This window comes from Anser brachyrhynchus (genome assembly GCF_964034855.1).
Source record: "Anser brachyrhynchus genome assembly, chromosome: 5".
Taxonomy (NCBI): domain Eukaryota; kingdom Metazoa; phylum Chordata; class Aves; order Anseriformes; family Anatidae; genus Anser; species Anser brachyrhynchus.
In genome coordinates, this window is record NC_137699.1 from 21,511,293 (window position 1) to 21,534,051 (window position 22,759).

General features: G+C 37.1%; 1 protein-coding gene across 10 annotated transcripts in view; it reads right to left on the reverse strand.

Moving 5' to 3' along the window:
* The window catches only part of AKAP6 (A-kinase anchoring protein 6), a 294,771-nt gene that overhangs the window by 200,919 nt on the left and 71,093 nt on the right, over positions 1 to 22,759 (reverse strand). For 9 of the 10 annotated variants that reach the window (XM_080592636.1, XM_080592641.1, XM_080592637.1 and 6 more), the window contains one exon: positions 17,286 to 17,643. In XM_080592636.1, the coding sequence (XP_080448762.1) occupies positions 17,286 to 17,643 (358 nt within the window). Of the gene's footprint in view, positions 1 to 17,285; positions 17,644 to 20,250; positions 20,868 to 22,759 lie in introns of those variants that run through there. The other variant, XM_080592640.1, reaches the window with a different exon arrangement.

The following is a 22,759-nucleotide window of genomic DNA, read 5'->3' on the forward strand; positions in this document are numbered from 1 at the left end:
TCCTATTTATTCTTCTTTATTCTATTAAAGAAGTGCACAGAAAACAGATGAAGCTGCAGATTTCACCCACACTTTTCAAGCCGATTATCGTATTAAAAATTCCTCAATGTGTTACCATTACAAAGTATGACTTGACATATTCAGAGATATATAATGTAATTGAAAGATGCTAAGTGGAGCCAGACTTTTCTGTTACAACATTTCATCACCCTCCTGAAAAACCAAAAGCTGAGTAAGGCTACTGCAGAGGAATGCTTTGTCTAAATTGCATTTCTAATATTTCACAGAGAATAAATAGCTAGACAAATGACAGTTTCAGCTTTTGCCCTGAAGGATTTAATCATGCGAAACTCTAAACATGGTCTTTCCTAGGAAATGAAAGGCTGGTTAAAACTGGTTTTCCCTCTCCTATTCCAACTGACTGATTGTCACATTCCAGACATTTCTGGGCAATAGGATTACATCATTCAATTTTTTTTTAATGGAAACAGCTGTTACATCCAATATTCATGACCTTTAAGTTTTCAATATGAAGTTATTCAGCTGCTCTTCCAGTCCATCTGAGCTACAATGAAGTGAAACTGCACAAAAGACCAAACAGTTTTATTTCACAGTTATATGAATGCACATATTGTTCTAAGGTAAGAGAAAGAAAACAGAGCTTAGGGGAAATGCGACATATGAAAATCTTGGTCTTATCACTGCTTCAGCGGACTGCCAGTCCCTTATTCATCTCACACTGAAAATGAGTACACTGTTTTGTTGCATAGTTCACATTGCTTCTTACTAGCATTTGATGTGCACAGCTGTACATGTTATGTGTGAATAATTCTTATAGGACTTCATAGAAGGAAAAAAAATGGAGAAAGCTCACATTTTTAAAGCAGAGGGCAGAAATTTCTGAGGATATGTGCCAGCTCATATGGGCTGAACTTGAAGCTCAAAAAGAGGCTGTTTATTTTATCTCTTTTTATCGCCCTTTTTTTTTTTTTTTTGGCAGTGAAGGAAAACATGAGCACATTTGGATAAAAGGATGAGTTTAGCATGCTTCCAAATTTAGAAAGATATTTAGACAGTCATTAACTTATCAAAGGAACTTAAGCAAAATCCGTTATGGTCTACTTAATGTGTATGGGCATTTCTCCTGCTGAAATTTTATCATGCTGGAATACTTTCTATTACCAGGATGTTGCTATATTGATGTCTGCACTTCTCTCAGAAAACTTGCTTTGTAATAATGCTTACTACAAAAGCCCATTTTGATTAAAATACATTGTCAAATGTAAACAACACAGTTAAAGAACAATGCTATTAAAGAGAACGAGCTTGCCTTACAACAGCCAGGGAGGATTGAGGTGATGACAACAGCAGCGGTCCAGTGGATTGGTGGGACTGAAAGGACTCGTTCTTGCTCCTGATTTTGCTACCAGTTTATTTTGGACTTCAGTAAAAGTCCTGTTGTGTCTGTCTGGTCTGCATTATATCAAGTATTCAGTGGGGGGGGGGGGAGAGCATGCTAACTCACACTGTGTAAACAACTTAAAAATAGTGTAAAAACTACTAAGATATTTTTTCTAGTGGCCTCTGCAGAACTGGAGAAGCTGTAATTCTGTAATCTCTAAAGGAACATGGGTTATACAGGGGGCCCTCTGTTCAGGGGCATCTTTAAGTTGCAAGCTGTCTCCCATTAACATCACAGCCAGACAGCTATTTTTTCATCTAAAGCATAGCAGAAAAGTAATATTTCAAGGGAGTATCAGTATAAAAATTTATAAATATCAGTATATACATAAATGCAGACATGCTTCCCTAAAGGCTCTATATCAGCTTTACCATTGCATGACCAAGCATTTTATTCTGTAAATCTTATTATGCTAATTTAACATGTTACGAACATATTTTTTTTTCATATAAACGTTTAAAAAAAAAAAAAAGCTTGCACATTCCTATTGATGCTCCAAAGCTGTGTGCATGCGATACCAGCCCAGCTTTTTGCTTGCCTGGGTTTTGCCCCAGCAGCAGCTGCTCAGACATTCATTCATTCCCTCAGCCGCCGGGAGCACCAGGTGGTGCTGCAACACAACCACAGCTGCGCCGTGCTTCTCGGCTATTCCAACTCACTAAGCATTATTGCTAAAGACTAGGACGCAGAGGCTCTGCGTTTTCGAGTTTTGATTCATTTTTACAGAAATTCTAGCCGCCTATGTCACCACATTCACCGTGGTCCCAGAAATGCGTTAGGAACAGAAATAAAGGAAAAGAAAATGAATGTACATAACAAATGCAGTTAACTACACACAACATCAATATTATTTAAAACTTATAATTTATCTCCCTAAAAGGAAATCTTCCTAGACAATGAACCAAAGAGAAAAATTACAAAGATTTGCCTACAATACTACATGAAACAAAACTCATGCCTTGCAAAAGTAATTGCCCTACTGGGGGTGTAGTGCAAGAAAGCCAATTTAATCCTTTGTAGAAATAACTCAACAACGTACGACATTATAAATGTGTTATTTTCATGCTAAAAGGAAAACGTTCAAATGTATGTTACTAAACTCCACATTTAACTGGTCCCATATAGTTAAAGAGCTACTCAGGAACACAAAAAACATCATGAATGTTTGCAAAACTGTGTCCTAATCACAGATTAACTATCCAGTTTACTGAGTATTACTAATATAGATGTTTACAGATGTACAGATGTTATAGAGGTAATATTTTTGTTGTTCATTTTGGCACTGCCAGGCAGACTTCCATGCGCCAGGTGATTTCCCAGCTGCAAGAGTGAAGCCCACCGGCACAGAAGCTTGCTGAAGGGAGGCCTTCAGAGTGGACTTGAAGCATTCAGCAATTTCAGTTTAATGGAGAATTCTGGATGAATTATTGCAGATTTCTAATGTATATTTGCTTCTTAACTGCCATTTTGCCCTACCAAAATTAAGCTGCCGCCTTTGTACAAACGTATTTCTTATTGAAGGACAGATTATTCACACGGCAAGGCAATAAAAGCCGCATCCATTCTGATGAAATAACTGGCCCTTAGTCTCTAATAAGGTAAGATGCAAGACGAAGCATAAAACCCCCGTTAGAGTCCCATAAGTGGATTCTAGTAATGCAGGACAGTGTGAACATGCATCACTGCTGGCTAGCTGATATGCTGCAGGAGCATATCACGATTGTACCAGGAACTCTTTGAAGCAGGACCAAGTCCTACACCCTTAAAATCTCTGCCTTTTTTTTTTCTTTCAGCATACTAGAGAATGTATTAAAGATTTTAAACTGAATTTCCTATTTTCATTTCTATGGTTATAGAAAATGAACAAAATCAGACTTTTTTTTTAAAAAAAAAGCCTACTAGAATGAAATATGGCCCATGCACAGAGACTGGCATTGTCCTTCACTTCCCTGCTTCATTTCCAATGCAGTAAGCATTCCTTAAACACATGCTCTGGCAGGCTCTTGCCCTCTCCACAGAACATGGCATTGGTCCAGGTAAGGAAAGAAAGAAAACTGCTTTTTAAAATAGCAATTCAGCATGGTAGCAGATGACTCGGCAATGTGTTTCAGTGAAGGACAAGAAGGAAGATGAAATGAAGAAGGACAAGAATCAGATGGGAGTTTGGAAAGAGAAAAATAATGAGCACTTGGGGAAAAAAAAGGCAGAAAGAAAAAGAAAACAGAAGGGAGAAGCTGGAAAAATAAAGCTAACAATGTGAAGAAACTATTTGGAACTTCAAAACTGAGCTGCTCCACGCTGGTCAACCCCTATGTATTCTTCTGAACAGAGGAAAAATCTCTTTCACCAGTTTCTAAGACACCTATATATAATGCGGGTTATTCCCTGGTAACTTTTCAAGTAACTGCTACAATAATTGAAACCTATTATGAACATTGTATTAATATTACATTGTCATTCCCATTCAATATCTTTTTCAGATCTCCTACATGGGACAACAGAGTAGCAAAAGCCAGACAACTAAGAACTGGTGCAAAATTCACAGATCAGTCATGAATATTTTAACTATAAAACTGAGAACAGTGGATTAAATTGCAGTGGAGATCACCATGAAGTCAGAAAAAAAGGGGGGGGGGCAGGGGGGAGAAAGGGGGAGAAAGAAAAAGAGGAATAGATATAGAGAAAAGATATTGTGATTGTTTCACTGGTAATTAGGATCAAGAAAATCTGGAACAGATTTGAGTCAGGAAAGCTATCCTTTCAGATCTCAGATAAAAGCAAAAGCATTTAATTTAAATTGTAATGCAGTACAAGCATGCTTTCAGCATTTCTTACTTATTCTACCTCGTGTTTGAAAAATAATATAGCATTGTCAATACTTTGGGTTTCTTTGAAGGAAAACAATGCTATTCGTACCCAGAGATGCAATGTGCCTCTTGAGAAAAGAGACTGGCTCCTTTCCCTTGTATGCTTTTTTCTTTCTTACTTCTGCATTAATCCTTCATGTTGAAATGCTGGCTGATATTCATAAACAGTGTGGATGCTTAAACTAGTCTTTGAAGAGAAGATTATATTTGTGTGCATCATACATGAGAATTCATATCATGTTACACACATTTACAGGTTACACACCATGTAACATTTGCTAATTCAACACAATGTACCAAAATTATCCACTGCAAGATACGATGCTAGCCCTATGTGAAAAATATGTATAGAAGGGGTCCCTGTACCTCCTAATGCGAATGAGAATAAATGTGTAACAAACCGTTCTGTCTCCACCACGAAAACAGGCATCTGAACTTTCAGAAAGTCCCTATAAACGCTGTATGAAAGAATTCCCGATGACCTCACCAAAGAAATATTTTCTCCTGAGGTTTCATTCCATCTCTAAGCACCACCATATGAACATATTCACAAGCACAGCGAATGCAGCTATTGGCTCTTCTTGGCGGGGAAGGGGTGGGGGTACAGCATCTACGCACTCCACAAGGAGCCATTTGGCTCAGATCATTTCCTAGCCTGAGCGCACGCCCCTCTGAAGGAGCGCCTTGCTTCTTCAGTCCTTAGCAAGCCAATCCTACGCTTGCTCTGGTGCGCTTCTGTGCTGATGTGCTCTTGACCTTTCCACTGAATCATCTGTTTCTTTGAAATTTTTAAACCTTACATCTCAAGTCACCTTATCTTCATTATTTAGTTGCAAACGTAACAATTTCAGGGCAAAAAGGACATTCAAAACACAAGATAGCTTAAATGGTACCACACACAGACAAGTTTTACTGCACTGTCCTTGGGAATATCCCTCCTCCTTTTGTCCTGAGTCTCACGATACTTGATGATAGTCTTAAGTGCCCAGACTGTAAAATTCATGTATTACCCCCAAAATCCTGCACTTAACTTTTCTAGTCCTGCTTGTTTCTTAAAAATATAGCCTCAAAATAATTGTTGAAGAGCAAGTACGAATATTCAGTTTAGTATTTCAGCTCTGTGATTATAGAGCATACTGATTTTGCAGACTTCCATTTGATGATTTTGTATCCTAGCTGCTGGACAGCGTTGGGATATAGTGACAAATTCCAGACGTGCTTTTCACAGAAGGTGATGGAGTGGTGTATGAACCATTCTGCTCATCCTGCACAGTTTAATAGCTTTGAAAAAAAAAAATTCTGTCCCTATTATTCTGGAAGTTATTTGGATAATCTAGCATATCTAGAGGTACAATATAACATTGCTCCTCAAGGACAATTCTTGCTTCCCAAAGGAAATTAACAATATTCCATCATGTCAGATGTTTTTCTTCTGTCAGTGTGCTAAATAGACGCACAGGCATAGAATAGCCCTCAAAAGCTATGGAGAACAAGAGACCAGTTACTGAATTACAGTTCAGCTTGTGGACAACGGCAAGCACAGAGCTCTTACAAATACACATGGATTAAGTGATGTATTATGGTGAGTTGTAACACAGTAGATCAAACACTTTAGGATAGATAAATCAGAAGAATCTTGGATGAGGAATAAGCGGATATACAAATACTGAGGTAGTGGTAGCACTAAATTTCTTTTATGGTATTGTAAGCATGCTATATATATACACACGTCCATTTATGCGCATGTCCTTACACATGTTAATTAATAAGAACATATATGAGACTGTCCAATCATAATCACATTGGAAATGCAAATATAAAATCCATGTCCTATACATTACCATATAAATTCGAGTAAAATCTGAAGAACCTATACCACAGAAAGATTACTTGCTTTCTTGCTTTTTGAATGTTTGTATAATTCACGGCCAGAAGCCAATGCACTCATCACAAACAGATAAATGGCACTACCAAAAGATAAGACTGTATATTGTAATTTGATTCAAGTCCCATTTGAAGTTTGTAACCACTGATAAGGGCAGGTACAGTTGTGGGGCTAACTAAGGAGAAAAGAATCAATAAATTTTACTGAAAGGTGCAAAATGTGTATTCTCAGCCAGTGCAGATTATGAGAAGTAGGCGCACTGCTCAATGGGAAGGGGAAGTCAGGATGCATTAACAGATTCAGTAGATTTTCTGTTTCATGAAAACTTATGAAAGGTCTGTCAGAATTCTGGAGTACTACAACATCTAATGCACGGCTGCTTTAGGCCTTCTGCATTACACATGTTTCCCAAAAAGAAATGGAAACATTTCCAAAAAAATGTGTTCCACCTTTTGAAATGCAAGGCATAGAATTACAACTGCCTCCACAAAAGCTATTGTCTTCCTCCGGGGAGTCCTTTACCGGGAGAAAGAGGAGAGTGCATTCATAAAGGTTTAACAGATGGAACCCGTAAATATGAATTCTCTTTCTGCTCCCCATTTCTGCTCATTCCATTGTAAATGGTTCTGCTCCTGTTCAAAGCAAAAGCTTGCTCTTCTGTCTCTGATTCTGCACAACTTCACCAGAGATAGTTACGTGGAATGCATTCAAATCTTTGGATCTTTTGCACGAACACATGTAACACTGCTAACACTTCTTTACCCACAACTCAGGGAAGCATAAAACAACCGAAGAAAGATAATCTAGTTTGTCTTTACAACCTTTTTGACAAAGAGGACATCACAATAGTGGCACTGCCAGTCAGATACAAGCCTGAAGCTACGCTCTCGCCCAGCCGTGCAGCCCAGCTGTATTTGTTAGATACAGACAATGGGTCAAGGTCTGGAGCAATCCCTAGGGAAAGCTCAGGGCTCAGCATGGTTCCCAGGCTGTCCCAGGGAGGCAGATAAGGAGTGGGCAAGGCCACGCCAACTGCAGCTCAATGCTCTGGAAAGCACCTCACACTCAAGTCAGTTATGGGATGGGAGCTGTGTCAGAGAAATGGGAAAACAGCTGATGCTGTGGATAAAAAATGTAGGAAATGGGGCACAGTAAGAGTATTTCCATCTTTAGGGCAACAGCTCAATTATAAGTATAAGCACAGCTATACAGACAGGCACTTGCCTTCTCCAAGAAAATGCACAACACCTTGTTGCTGTGCTTGCTTGCTTATCAACTGTGAGAATTTACTCAATTTGCAAAGAAATCACATCAGTTCACAGAAGATTCACTCTTTACTGGTTAACTGGTTTACTGGTTAAGGGATTCTGAGGAAGAGTTCATCTAATTCAAGAGGCAAGTACTAAAGGATATTTAAAAACTACAAACTTGTGGAACTTGTTTTTGCTTCTTACTGAAATTCGAGTGTTATGTTACTGAAATATTCATACTGCATTTCTGACATTCAGACAGCAATCATCCTATAACCCAAAATTTCTTTCAACTCTCTCATTATAAAAGCTCATCAGGCAATTTTGACAATAATAAAGCAAACAAAAGAATTCCTTACATTTTGTGCAACTTTCTGTGTCTGTTCTTTGACTACTCCCATTAGTCATATTATAGTTTTTACATACCTACTATAAGGGACATGTAATTATAAATTGAAAAAGAAACAAACCCCACCAGTATATCGACCAATAAGAAATACGTCCACAAAGCCTACTAAAACATGCAAAGTAAAAAACCATGTGTAAACATAATAGTTCACAATGTGGATCAGAACCAGATGCATGTTATAAAACATAATAATATCCTTCCTTCTAAGCTATATATAGACTCAAACTAATCCCCAAGAAATAAAACACCAGGAGGATTTATGTGGCACAGCTTTTTGCATGTTGATGTATATATACAAATGTATAATTACATAAATATGTATTTATAAAATTAATTCTTTCAACAGTCATAGGTACTCTAATAAAAATTCTCACTGGCATTATTACTTTCAAGTAAGAATAATGATATAGTGTCACTGATTTAACTTCAAAAGCTGACATTATTAACTCTTACTCATACCTTCAAAATGATATCAATTTATTTTTTTCCACTAACTCTGGACATCAGTAGTGTAATTCTCATCACATCTATGTGTACTAGACAACAAAATACATTCCCCAGCAAATGTTTTCATTAATTAATTTGTATGATGAGTTAACATACAACATCTCTCATCATACTGAAAAGTATTTATATCATTACATCCAATAAACATTTGTGTTTGAGTCAGATTAGGATAGAGACCAGAGAAGACTAATAGGTAACATCTGTGCAGAAATTTGATATTTACTGTAATATTTCTCCAGAGACCGCTGGCAGAGTACATTAGCTCATGTTTCTAAAGCCTGTGTTAGTGCAGTTTAACGTAGGAGCAATATGAAGTGAGAAGAGGGGAAAAATAATCATTGTACTTGGTCAAAGTGCACTTCCATGCATTTGTGCATTGCTGAAGTCTAAACCAGAAGTTCTGGAATACATATATATTTCAGAAGTGTAGACATCTCAATGGGAGTGAACTGTGTGGGGTTTTTGTTGTTGTTGGAGGAGGGTTTGTTTGTTTTTGCTGTGTTTTGGGGTTCTTTATTTAGAACTAGGAACTTGTTTCTGGACTCAGATTTGCACCAGTCCTGGCAAGTCTGAACAGCTTTGCACCTAATTTCTAAACCTAGCATCTAGCAAATGGACATTTATGTTTACTTGAACATCATTTTCACCTTGAAGGCACTGACCCAGTAGGTGAGCCAAGAACATGCCTAATACCTCCAGCATTGTGCTCTGTAAAGAATAGTGCATTGGCTTCTGCTTGTTTGATAGCACGCAGCCAAGGAGGTACAGTTTTGAGGGATGCAGAAGTGGTTTTGTTTTCATCAGGCAGAAGAGAATTTAGCCTAAAATTTACAAAGACAAAATGAATCTTATAACCATGGTAAAAAAGAGCGTGTGATATTACTGTAGTAAAGCATGTTAAGAATGCGGTAAGTAAGTCACATCTTTTTATTAAAAATGTGAATCTGAGCAAGACTGTAGAAATGCTATATAAGTTGGAAGGCTTCTAAACAGTGAAATTCTTTGATGAAATAGATTTTGAGAAACTCAGATTTATTTCTGGTACTCCAGGTTTTCCATTTTGGCTTTTTCCAAAACAGGAATACTCTGGACACAGATGGCAAGATAATAATTATATTTAATAGCTACATAATATTTTATATATATATATATATAAAGGCACAAAACTACTCAGATAGTAAGAAAAGCTAATAAAACCACCTGATGTTCAAGTACCAGTGGAATATAGAAATATTTTACATGTTTATATAAACATATTCCACTGGCAATGTTTTATATAGATAAATTTATTACCAGTCTTTCACCATACCTTCATAAGAAAACTTGTTTTTGATTTGCAGCCAGTCAGGTAGCATATTTCTGCCTATGCAGTATTTATGTTAAGCCATCTGGCTAAAAAAATATAAACAAACTCACATCTGCAGTTACTTAGATTGTAATCCACAAAGACTGTCAAATCTTTGGAATCTCTGCACAAAGCGCAGTGTAACACATGATATGCTTATAGTCAAATCACTATTTATTTGGTGTTTAAGTGCTTCAAAAACATATGACCTGTCAACAGATGGGATTTTGGGTTGGATTTTGAAAACGAAAATTGAGGAATAAGAGCAAAGTAATTTTATACATGTTTCCCTTGAAGTGATTTATCCAAGACAGAAGTATACTTTACATAGATGACTAAGATCTAAAATGTTATTACCAAACGTGCCGAAAGGAAGTCCCTAATACTCAGAACGCTGAATCTGCACTACGCCTGCAGCTAGCACTTTATTTTTGTATCTGAAGTTAATAAGGAACTTGAAGATTCTGAATAATTTCATAATTGCTTCAAATCTTCAGTGGACATGCAAGTCAACTATTTTAAGTAAATGCTCTAATAAATTCTTCAGTGAATTTGTTTTTCACTTATGCCTGTTGAGAGTATGAAGAACTCCCTTCCCCCTAAGCATTCAACTGAAACATTTGAGCTCTTTCAAACTTTAAACGTCGCAGGTGAATGTTTTCTGAGAAGCTTACAGCTTTAACAGGATTATGGTGACTGAAATTTATCAAGTGTCCTTAGTTGAAAAGAGTCCTTTTGAGATACAGTCTTACACATTTAGGAGTTGTTAACTAGTTCAGACTAAATGAAGAAGTTACATTTTCTCTACAGGTCTGGACCACTTTCACCTTAGGAGTTTTTGATGATTAAATCCTCACTAGCTGTAGACTGTCTAAAATAGTTCTTAAAAACAAAATCATATCAGAAACAATTATCATATTACACAGAGGAGCCTTGAATGTTTATTTTTGTTATCTGAATTTCATTTCAGTGAACTTTACCTAATTTTATTTCATATGCAACTTAAGGTGACACCTTTACAAAATTGTTAATGATGCCAAAATCAATGAATTACCATACCACTTGCTCTCACCCTATTTTCTAGACCTGAGAGTCCACAAATAGCACTGCCACACATTTATGAGCAACAACTCGTTACTCCTCAGATCTAAATACAATAGCTTCTGCTGAGCACCAAGTCATACTTTATAGCCAAATGTTTACTTCTGCAGGCATTAATGCTAACATCCACACATGGAAGGTATAAAAGTCTGTCAGAGAAATCTGTTTCTTAAACTGTAGCTGTTGAACACACCCAGAAATCTCAAGAATCAATCTATGCAGTTATGAGTTATTATTTTCTGTCATCTTCTTTTGAAGAACTACTCTCAAAAATTTGCATACCAAAATTCACTTGAAGTACCACAGTCATATCTTGCTTACAAGCAAAACAGCTGAACTTAGTTGCCGTCAGCCTCTGCAATTAAGGTTTTATTTTCATTTCTCTCTTGTGGCAAACTTCTGTCCATCAAGAGAAAGTATTCCACACAGCATTTCCATTAGGAGCTTCATATACACAGCCTTCTGTAAAGATTGTCATTAACATTTTCTGTGACCATTTGCAAAGTGTCAGTTATGGTAACATGAAGAGGCTTACTGCCTCTCCAAGTTTGCTTACAATGTGCAGAGGTGTCTGTACAGTACAGAGACGGGGATGCAGCACCCTTGATTAAAGGTGGTTTGCCACAGCCAAAGACCGTTTAGCTGCAGCAGCAGGGTATGCTGTCATAAGCCTCAGAATAATGCAGCTGCTGAGAATCATCAAGCTCAGACTCAGAAAAGTAATTTGGTCCAGCTTTCAGTATTTATTCAATAAAAGCAGCAATACTTAATATCATGTAGGCAATAAAAGCCTCCTGAATTTAAGTGGAGGGGATGAGATAGAAAGACCTACAGTACCCTGGTTTTTACATTTTTGCAAAATGTTTGTAATGAAATGAAAAAGGAATTACTAACTGCAGATATATTAGAAAGTAATACCCTTTAATACCTTGCTTTGGTAATTCCTTATACTCTTATCCAGGGTTTAAGTATGAAGAGAAAGGCAACTAAAAATTATTTGTCTCTGTAAAGGTGGAAATAGAGGTGGCAAAATGAAAATGGCTACGTGCTGTTTGATTTCCATTCAAGGTTCATGAAAATCATGTCGTGAAGAGTCAGGAGAAAAGTCAGAAGATCCAGTCAAGACGTTTGAGGATGGCCCAGGTATCTTAGAGAAAGATGGCTGAAGTCTTTCTACTCAGAAAGAGAGAAAAGAGCCACGTCCTGCAAATATCTAAAGACATAATCAGCAGAAAATGCTATGCCATGCCTGCTTATATGTCAACAGAAGGTATGTGGTTCAGACTTGTAAGTCACAAAGTGGCGGTGGATTACTTTACTCCACAATAAAAAGCTATCTGATATCTGAAATACAGAATTTTAATCAACCAAAATGACATTTCATGCAAAATGAGAGGTTTTCCAAAGCCACAGATAAAAAGCAATAATCAGTGAGATGAAATGCTAGAACCCTCCCCTGAGAGGGTTAAGGAACATACAGTAAAACAGAAGAATGAGACAGATCCAAGTCAGGCCTCAGGAGGATTCCAAGAAGGAATTTACTGTAAAAGCAAACATTCAGAATAAAAAAGCCACATGGATCATGAAAGCATCTCAGCAGGTTAACACAATACAAGGGCAGAGACTGGGCACTTTTAGATTAGCTTGTAGTAAAAACAAGGGCTTTTTTCATCTATTTTACAAATATTTTCAATTGTTAAGAGCTTCAATGGATGTGTTAGAGAGATGTAAATGCATCCTAGCACAGCTTGAGTTAAGACTGATGACCAGATAAATGGCTAATACAAGGCATTCCAGACCCCAGAGAGTTATGATTCATGCATCTAGTGTAGTGAAGCACTCATGTGAAGCTGAGCTTTCCAGGAAATTTCCCAAGGGATGACATAAGACAAGCCTCCCACTCCTGCTGCTCGGCTAGTTCTGAGAGAGGGCATTGCAAAAGGGAGAGAAGCAAGTATTTTCAAAGGACCGGTGATGGCTAATAAGTTCTACGTCATACAGCAAGTCAAGAGACTAGCAGCAAACACCCAAACAAGCCACAGAAAACAGCGCTCCTGATTACAAAAAGAGCACAAGCACAGACAGATCTGCACCAGGAAGCCAGAGCAAGCCTTCACAAAAGAAAGATTATCTGTTTGCTGAGCAATTTTTCCAAGGAATAACATGAGGCTCCTATGGGCTCGATCGTCAAGCCAGCCCATCATCACCATGAGCCAATTGACAGCCAGAGGGAGGAAATCAACTTTAAGCACCTGAAACAAATAGAAAACAGCACGAAAATGCAATTGCACCTCTGCTGGCTGAGGAAAACAAACAATGAAAAAATAGTATTGCTGCCACATTACAGTGAAAAAAAAAAAAGATATTCAGAAGCCGTTATATTACAGACTTCTACCCTGAGTCTATATCATTTGTTTCTGTCTTTGATTTGGACCAAAGAGTAGAGAGAAGGCTCATTCAATCTGCAGATGACAGCAATGTGTGTGCTGGGAGGAGATGCTTCTGGAACACACCAGAAGGTTTGGAACTGAAAAAGTCACAGACACAAGAGAAATGGTGTGGGGAGATTAAAAAGTGAAAAAAAAAAGAAAAAAGAAAAAAAGAAAAAAATAGCCGTACAAAGGCAAAGTTCTACAAGTAAAACAGTACAGATAAAATAGATAAGATATGAAAAAGCCTTAGTGCAGCAAAGGAGTTTGGGAGTTACAATGAATCACAAGCTGAACATGAATCAACCATCTCCTGCTGCTGTGAAAGAAGTAAACACTAAACTGGGACACATCATCTGAAAGACGTGTGAAATACTTTTTCCAGCCTACTCAACAGTAGTGAAGCCTCACACTAAGCCCTGTGTCCAGCCTGGGCACATCATTTCCAGAAGGACCCAGATCAGTAGGAAGGAATCCCTCAGGGAGAAGTGAGAATTATTATAGCATACAAAAAAAGACGACCTGTATGAGATGTATTTTTTTCAGTATTAGAATAGAAAAGTACGGTTAGAAGGGACCTACAAAGACTGAGTCAAACTTCCTAAGCACAAAAGTTAAAGCACGTTACTAAGGATGTTCCAAATGCCCCTTGAACACCATTCTTTCAACCCAAGCCACAGATCAAGAACTCAGTATTCTGGGTGCTGTGCAAGCACAAAATGATAAGACCATCCCTAGCCATAAGGCGCAAATAGAAAATATATTTTAAAAAATCTAGAAATCTAGATGGAACATAGCAATATTTATGAATGTTCTGTAAAACCTCCTAAAAGGACAAAACCTTTTAAATGTTATGTTTTTAAAGCAAGGCCTGGAGGTTAAGCTGGACCAAAAAAAAAAAAAAAAACACCTAGGGATTTATGTATTTCAGTAAGTATAAAATGAGAGACTACAGAAAAAAAGGCAAAAAAAATAGCTTTTCACTTCAGATACTAAAAGTGACCACAGAACAAGATGAGACTGGCTCCTGTAACCACACAGTGTAAAACTTAGGAAGGCTGGATCTAACCTGCCCTGGGGTAGGATCACAAATTAAGAACGACCCTTCGCCAGGTCTGTAAGAGAGGCACTTGTTTACTAGTTTACTAGATACTAAAAAAGACTTTTACATGTATATTTATGCTGATATTTCCACCCGTATATGTATACATATACATGTGTGTGTGTGTGATGTTAGTACTTCACAGGTTACAATGTGAAGTACTGATAAAGCTAATGTGCATCATGCTGGTCATAGTCCTACCATATAAAACGAATCTTATATTGCTGTTAAATTTAGTAACATTATATTGTAAATGTATTAATTTTGTATAATGTTTGTATAATTGCTTCAATTCCATTTACAGAAAATATGAATTACGGAAAACGGTTAAGTAATTTTAAAATCAGTTATGTGAAGTATTTTTTTTTTTCTGGTTCTGATTTCTAGGGCAACAAAATAGCCTAGAGAAGATAGCTTTCTTTTCACGATACATTTACAGTTATAGCTGTCAGTTATCCTTGGATGCAATGAGATAACTGTATTCATGCTGACCACTCTTTACTCTTCCAAACATGTCACTTGTTTCCAACAAAGAACAGATTATTCTATATAGCTATATATATATTCTATACTATATAGATTCTATATATATATATTCTATATATATTCTATATATATAATATATTCTATATTATATATATTTCTATTCTATAATATATATTATATATAAATATAGAATATAGAATATATATAGAATATATATATAAATATAGAATATATAAAATATTCTATTCTATAATATATATATTCTATATATATTCTATACTAGAGACTCTAGTATAAAAATCCTTTAGCTAAAGCCCTAGAAATAATGTTTAATAGCAATATCTGTTCATTATGCATTATAAAGAGGATACAAAGACGACAAATGATTTGAAATATATCTGAAGTCCGAATAAAAGCAAATCCACAGCATTTGTTTTTTTTGAAGTCGTACTTCTTTCTTGCCTGTACGCAGGCAAGCAGCTTACACAAGTTCTGTATTCCTAACGTCTTTAAGATTTTTTTGAGCTTTTTACTACTAGTTCAGATGACTTTTTAAAAAACTACTACTTCTTACATTACTCTTTGAATAATTACAAAATATATCAAATATTTTTAAAATGTCTTAAAATGCAATCATTATCTCGCACGCACAAAGATACATGCACATATAGATATGCAGAAAAAAAGCACTTCCCTGTGAGTCCAGGGTCTGTACGCAGGCTATTTGACAGCCTCAGTGCCAGCCCCCTACCCCAGCTGACAGCCCACGTAACTGCACATAATTGAGAAACTTTCGCATTGTCCTTTTTCATGGTTGCATTAACCAGATATCTTCCTAGTCCCAAACAATCCCTAGGTGCTACAGGAATTGCTTACACAGGTTTAAAAAAAAAAAAAAACAACCCATTGACTCTTGCTACTTCACAAACTCTAAAAAAGAGAAAACTATGAGGAACACTCTTAATTTCACAGACCTCCATTTGGAAATAAAACATTTTACTGAATGTCTGATGGTGAATTGTATGTACAGAGCATTCCCATTTTGCCAGCAGGCATAGCTCAGTCCTGCTTGTGCCCCGAGCTGGCCCGAAGCTGTGTGCAAATGCCATCCACAAGCTCTCCCGCTCTTCAGTTTCAGCTCAGCTCTGCACTGATTTGGCCACAAGCAATCCCAGATCAGCATGGCAGTGTCCAGCAAGATCTTTTATGTCTGCTTGCATTATGTAAAAAGCACATTCTCTAAGAGGCTACTGCATGTTGGGGACATAGGCTAGCATAGGGTCAAGGGCTAGCAAAGTCTACTCCAAATTTTTCAGAAAAATGGCAGGATCATAACAACCTTTGGTTATGACTGATTACAGTACAATTGCTCTGTGGTGAGCACTCATACACAGAGTTGTATTTTAAGATATCCTAAAGTCCCAGTCCTAAAATAAACATAAATAAAATACCATTGCGCTGAGTATGAAGGAAAACTATGTTCGCATAAACAGGCCTCAGAATGCAGGACTCTGAAGACAGCTCAGTCTGAAGAGATAATATTTGCTTGCTATTTTTGGAGGTTGTTTGCTGCTTTCAAAAGCATGCTTAATGTACTGCAGCAAACCAAGCCTTGCAAACAAACATGCGCAAACAGTCCTGGAGAATATTTGATTGAATTTCACCTTGAATTTCTATAGAACGTCTAAAGATTCAGCACTGAATTTTAAATTTGCAACCCAGAGAGTACTAATTACTTAAACAGACTTGATTTCAGTTGTTGAATTGGTGGAAGGAAGATTGTTGCTCTTTTGCTTTACACTAAACATTTTTTTTCCATTTTATTTTATTTTTTGACAAAGTCCAGTCTTGCTAATGGTTTTTCTTGTTGGAAAAAAAAAAATGATTTATTGACTGTGACTATTCAGATCTTATCGCTTCATATTTCTTCAAGACTCAGAGATGAAAAAAATCTACATATTTACCACTTTGTATGTAGTCCCACCTGAGTTCAATCGTGAATGTAACCTTTACATGACTGAGAGACCAGGCGTTAGACCCTATCCCTACTGCCCTCGAAACTACATTTAGTTTTCAAATGAGCAGCCATGTTTATTGGGACACAGATTTGGGCGTTTTAGGGATTGAAGCCCATTAAAGTCAATGGGAATGGGCATTTTCAAAATTTCCAGTCAGATAACCTTTAGTGCTGTGTTAGCTGTTCTTAGAGTTTGAATGTCTTAATTTACATGGTTACGACTGTTGAATTAAGTGATAATTACTTTGAAAAAAAATCTGAGAATGATGCAGTTTCTATTATCTTCCTGAAATTAATTTACTTTTTAGCACAGTCTGTCAGACATGCTATAGCAATCACAAAAAGGCTTATTGTTTACTTTGCCAGTAGCAAAAATACAGTGACCACCTTCACGTAAAAGTCTGCAATAAAAAAATTCAACCTACCTTTAGCTGTACTAGATGCACATCCACATGTTTGCTATCTGAGTCCTGCTGGACAGAGTAAGTCAGATCCCTGACTCTTTCAGATGTCATCCGAAGCCATGTCTCAATTTCTGGCAAATGGAGAACAATCTTCCAATCAGCACCAGTGTGTAGAGGAGGCGGCTTGTCATACTGCTGGCCAGAATCAAGCTCCTTCATGACATCCTCTTCCCCGTCTCTGTCCACTGTAGGAGTCATGTTTATTAGCATAGGAGATGCATCAGATGGCAAGGGATCCAGGTCTTGTGTTCTCATTGGAGACAGTGCTACATCCATCGCTAACATGGGAAGATCTAAACCGTAATTCTTTCCAACATAGCTGCAAAGATAAAAAGAAAAGAGTGCTGTTATGAGACCATATTTGCCATGAAAATGTTCACAAGACAAGGAGTAAATGGGAACATGTGAGAGTTATCATACTTCATACGTTCTTCACCTTGTCTTCATCATATTGGAACTTTAGGAATAAATAGATTTTTCAAGTTATCTTTCACAATCTGAGCAAACAACTTCTTTAAAAAGAATAACAGTATTTTGTTTCTCTTACTACTGCAATCACCTTGGAAATTACAACTTTCATTAATGAAAAGCGTGCTGATTTTCTACAACTGCAACGTGAGTAAATAAGATGAACATTGACAAAGCTAGCAGAATTTTACTGAACACCACAAGTTAATAAAAGTCTCATATTTGTAAACTAGCATTTATTATAACATATTCCTTGGACTGAAATTTATAACCAAACACAAAATATCTCAAGTTTATGGAAGTCTTTTCCCAACTGCCTACTTAACTACTGGTCACGTACAACAAACATTTTTAAGGCAAATTTGAGACAACTATTGAACACACTTGGTTTATCTGTTGTAGGCATATTTTAGTTCTGAAATTTAAGTCCATGTAGTTTTGTTACATTAACAACTGTTGCAATAAGCAACAACTCTCTATCAAAACTTTATAGATAAGAATTCCATTGGGTCAAAATACACACCTAAAATTAACATGTCTTTTCATAGGAGTGGCTTTATTATAGCCCTAAGTTTGTGTATTCAACATACAGTTAACGATATTCACTGGAAAAAGTAAATAAGGAAACATTTTCCTTTATTCCTCTTTCTCTGTATGGTCTACCTACATATAGCACAGAAGGCCACAGTAAAACCCATGTCCAAGAAAAAAAAAAGCTCAATAGCACGAAGCTAGGTTTGGAACTAAGTACCCAAAGCATTAGGAAAACTTTCATTTAGTACGAGGTATAATTTTTGCTAATTTTGGAACGATTCAAATTTGATACATGCCTGCCTTTGATATACAGCTTCACTAAACCATAAACCAGCATGTACTTGCTTCTTCAATGCTTTGCAACCCTAACCCGAATTTAGTAAGTCAACTTCAAGAGGATTAAGAACAGATCCTTTTAAAGTCAGTTTTCTTTGTTTTAGCCAGTACACATCAGAAATACTTCTATATTTTAACAACCTTTTGATTGTATTTCCTTTCCATCGTGCTAATACTGCAAAACAAAAGAATTCAGTTATGCAGATATTACTTTGGGCATCATTCCAAGTTTTTACAGTTTTACTTCCCCCCCCCCCCCCCCCAATAAAGACTGCAGTTTAGTTTTTGGCATAAACAACAGTAAGACAGCAGAAAAAGACCAGTGCCTTTCACTACTAAATCTACTACACTGTAACTACCACATTTCAGATAGACTTTCAGTATCCAAAGACTATTCTTGCAGGCAGTGAGTACCAATGAAGCATCCAAATATACCTCTCTTACCCAGGAACAAGACAAAAAAAAAAAAGAGACATTCACTGTTCATTTAATTTTATTTCCTATCCTGCTACTACTTAGTAAATTATCTTTTGCACATCCATCACCCGCTCAAAACAATATTTGGAACTGCTATCAAGGTGTTAAATATTAATTTGGCACGTCAGAACAAAAATTTCTGTCAGTGCAATCAAAGGAAGGCAATGAAAGATTCCAATCACTCTCAGTGCCTGCTGCACAATTTCCAACTCTTCTAGCTCAATTTTTAAAACACTTTAGAATTAGATGGTGTCAAATAAAAAGCACTGCAGCAAGACTCTATGTAATTAACATTTCAGGATACTGAGCATTTCTCACATTCGTCTCTTTCCACCACCTGTTTTTCAACTTGAACACTGTTGCCATACATTCTCAAAATATATTGCTAGACAAATAAATCAAATTGAAAACATTTTCTTTTAGATACCACTGCTCACAGCCCAGTTTTATAGCATGTAAATCAACTGTTCCAACAGCCAAAAATAATCATTATTCTAAGCATATTCTTCACATTATTTCCTCCCCCCAAAAAATGACATTTTGGTCAAGCGCATGTGGTCTTTATTTCTGCATGTTTACCAACAACGAATTAAACATGCCCACCAACAAAATAGTTGGTCCTGAATTGCTAAATGATGCAGAAACACAGGAAGTGCAGCACTTGCTTTGTAGTTTGTCCACAAAAAAAAAAAAAATGGTGCTCTGTGAGAGTTTTTCAACATGACTCAGCTCTAGTAAGGACATTACAGCAATTAGCAAACAGAAATTAAAACATGCTCCTGCAGAAGCAAACAAAAGCTAGCCCGTGCTGCATGCAGAGCATAGCCCCAGCTTTGATATGCTGAGCTCGCAATTAGCAACCATCTGGAACCTGCTGACCTGTTTTTTGTTACGATGTGCTTGACTCTGTATACTGGCTCTCCAGCATTACAGCTAATAACTCCTTAATCCTAGTTGCTCTTAAAGTCAAGTCCTTTGAATCTTTTCTTTCTGCCAGATCACAGCAAGTTGTAGCACTTCAAGTTAAGAAAAGGAGGAGAAATTTCAAAATAGAGCACTCTTTGCACATTAAAAAAAAAAAAAAAAAGCTTGCAGAAGTAATAAAACTTACTGTGAATACTAATTAGCAAGGTCTGGGGCAATTTTAAAAAGTCTACGCATGCTTGAAAGGAGAAACTGTTGCAGCGAGACCTGACCGAATCTGAACGCTAGTAGGCAGATTCATTATAGCGTTTCTTGGCAGAAGAAAAAGGCATCGTCACGCCACGCCGCTGCGAGAAAGGCAAACCGAAAGCTTCTCTCACTCCCTCCGAGAAACCGGGCACCAACACGGTGGTGCCCCAGAGGGCTCCTGGAGCCAGCGGGGGACCAGCGAGCTCCTCCCGGCCAGCCCCAGCCCTGGCCCCCCTGCAGGCACCGGGGGACGGCACCGCGCCCACACGCGCCGGGCAACCGCAGGCCACGGGGACGGAAGGAAGGAGCCAACAGAGGCAACGAGCAAATTTCAAGGGGTTCTGCTCTTTGGATCGCTGACAGTGCGTACAGGTTTGGCTGCCACGCTTCTAAGCAGGTCGGCAGCCTTGCAGGGGGCTGCATTCACAGGGGTGTGTTAAGCTCCCGGAGCTCACTACCTGAGCTGCTGTCCACACCGTTCTCACGCAGACACTCACATCCGTTGACCTCTGGCTATATATCCGTTCCCCTCCAGCATTTAGGATATTAATTTATACCAAAAACTGAAAGCCAAAACCAGCAAGATGGGATGTAGACGTCCTGCTTTAACATTTCCACTATTTAAATAAATCACCCTAACTAAAATATATCAAATTTCAGCAAAAACAATTGTGAGATTTGAAAAAGTGCATTTAAGAACAATAGTGCATATACCAAGCTGTCACAGACATCTAGTGGATTGAACATCTGCTAAAAAAATGCATGTGAATGGATGATTAAGCCCAACAATGCTTTGGGGTCATATATTGCACTGTCTGACATTTTAAGTGACTGACTTTAAATGCTCAGCTTAGAGTTTATTATATTTCTGGAGTATTTTGTTTTTCCAGATTTTGTAACATGCACAGAAAGTGAACTGTAAACAATTATCTTAGGTGCTAAAACACTTATTAAAACTGAACACACTTCTTAGAGTTGCTCTTCATATGTTCCTATGCAAAAATTATTTTTGAAAAAAGAAAAGGTTAAGAAGCTATACATTTCCATCTAACAAGGACTAATATCAATGGTAAAGTGCTTTATAAAGATAAATAGTTAAGTTCTGTCTTGTTTGCTATGTCACCAAATCCTGTTAGCATCGATAACAGTTCTGAGTGGGCAAACAATGCAAAATCAGAGTCTAGCTTTCCTGTAAACCAAATCCTTTCTGTACCTAGAATAGTTGTATAAAAAACACGGCTTTAAACTTGCACATGAACAGCTGAAAATGCATTTTTAAATGCCCTGATCAATTAAAGTGGGTCTCAATATTTTCAGAGTCTAGCCGTATTTTCGCCAATCAGAGCATAAGAGATTTTTGCTGCCATTATTAAAAAAAAAAAAGCTCAAGTTATTTGTTTCTGTCACTTCTGAAGCTACTGCTTTAGCTCACTGAAAGGGCACAACATTCAGAAACTACACAACAGCTACGAGCTTGTACTTTCTTTCTGGTGGTAGAAAAAAGTTACACAGATGAATTAAGAGTTTTTTTCAGTTCTGTATATACAGTTCTATCCATTTTCATGGATACTTGTATAAAAGGTGAGAAATCCTGTACGAGCACATGCACACATATGCTTTCTATCTTCATCTTTAGTAAAATGCCTAACATGCCTAACAGATGGCTGATTACCTTCCACTAATCACATAGGCAATCTCACTTCCCCCTGGTTTTCTGCTCAATCAGATGCTAACACTGTTATGCAAAACACTGAGCATGTGTGTTAACCATAATACAGTTAATCAATCATCACAATCCTTGAAAGACTTCTCTCACTCATTCTGCTTCCCAGTTATTCATATTTTCCTTGTTTATAAAGTGTGGTGCATATTCACTCTGCCAGCTACCAGATCATCCACGTTTTCCTGCAGCAGCAGTTGGTTCCTGTCAAACAAAGATTCATTAAGCATTTTACGCCATACAGTAGTCCAAGCATTGATCAGTGGTGCAGACACTGGGTCGAGTGAATGTTAATGAGCTCTGATTTTTTCTTATTGTCACTTATTGTAAAAATCAGCCATAAGCATTATACAGCCACCTGTCTGTCAAGTAAAAAATTCATTTCATTCTACAAAATGTCAAAAAGAAGAAAAAGAAAAGAACAATTCCGTCATTAAATAATTATGTCTGCTTGCTGACTGAAATATAATGAAATATAATTTTAGCATCGTGACTTCATTGATGTTGAGTTAAACAGATACACAGCCAACTTTTATTTCCATTTCTTTTCCATTTCAATAGCATCAGGAATTCCTTGGCAAGTGGTAAGGCTCATTACATCTTTACCGGAAAGATGTTATCTACTGTATCTTCTGCAGATAAACTACGGGTATAACAAAAAAAACTAAAATACATTATGTCAATAACTATATATAGAGCAACTTCAATTTAATCTCACATTAACATT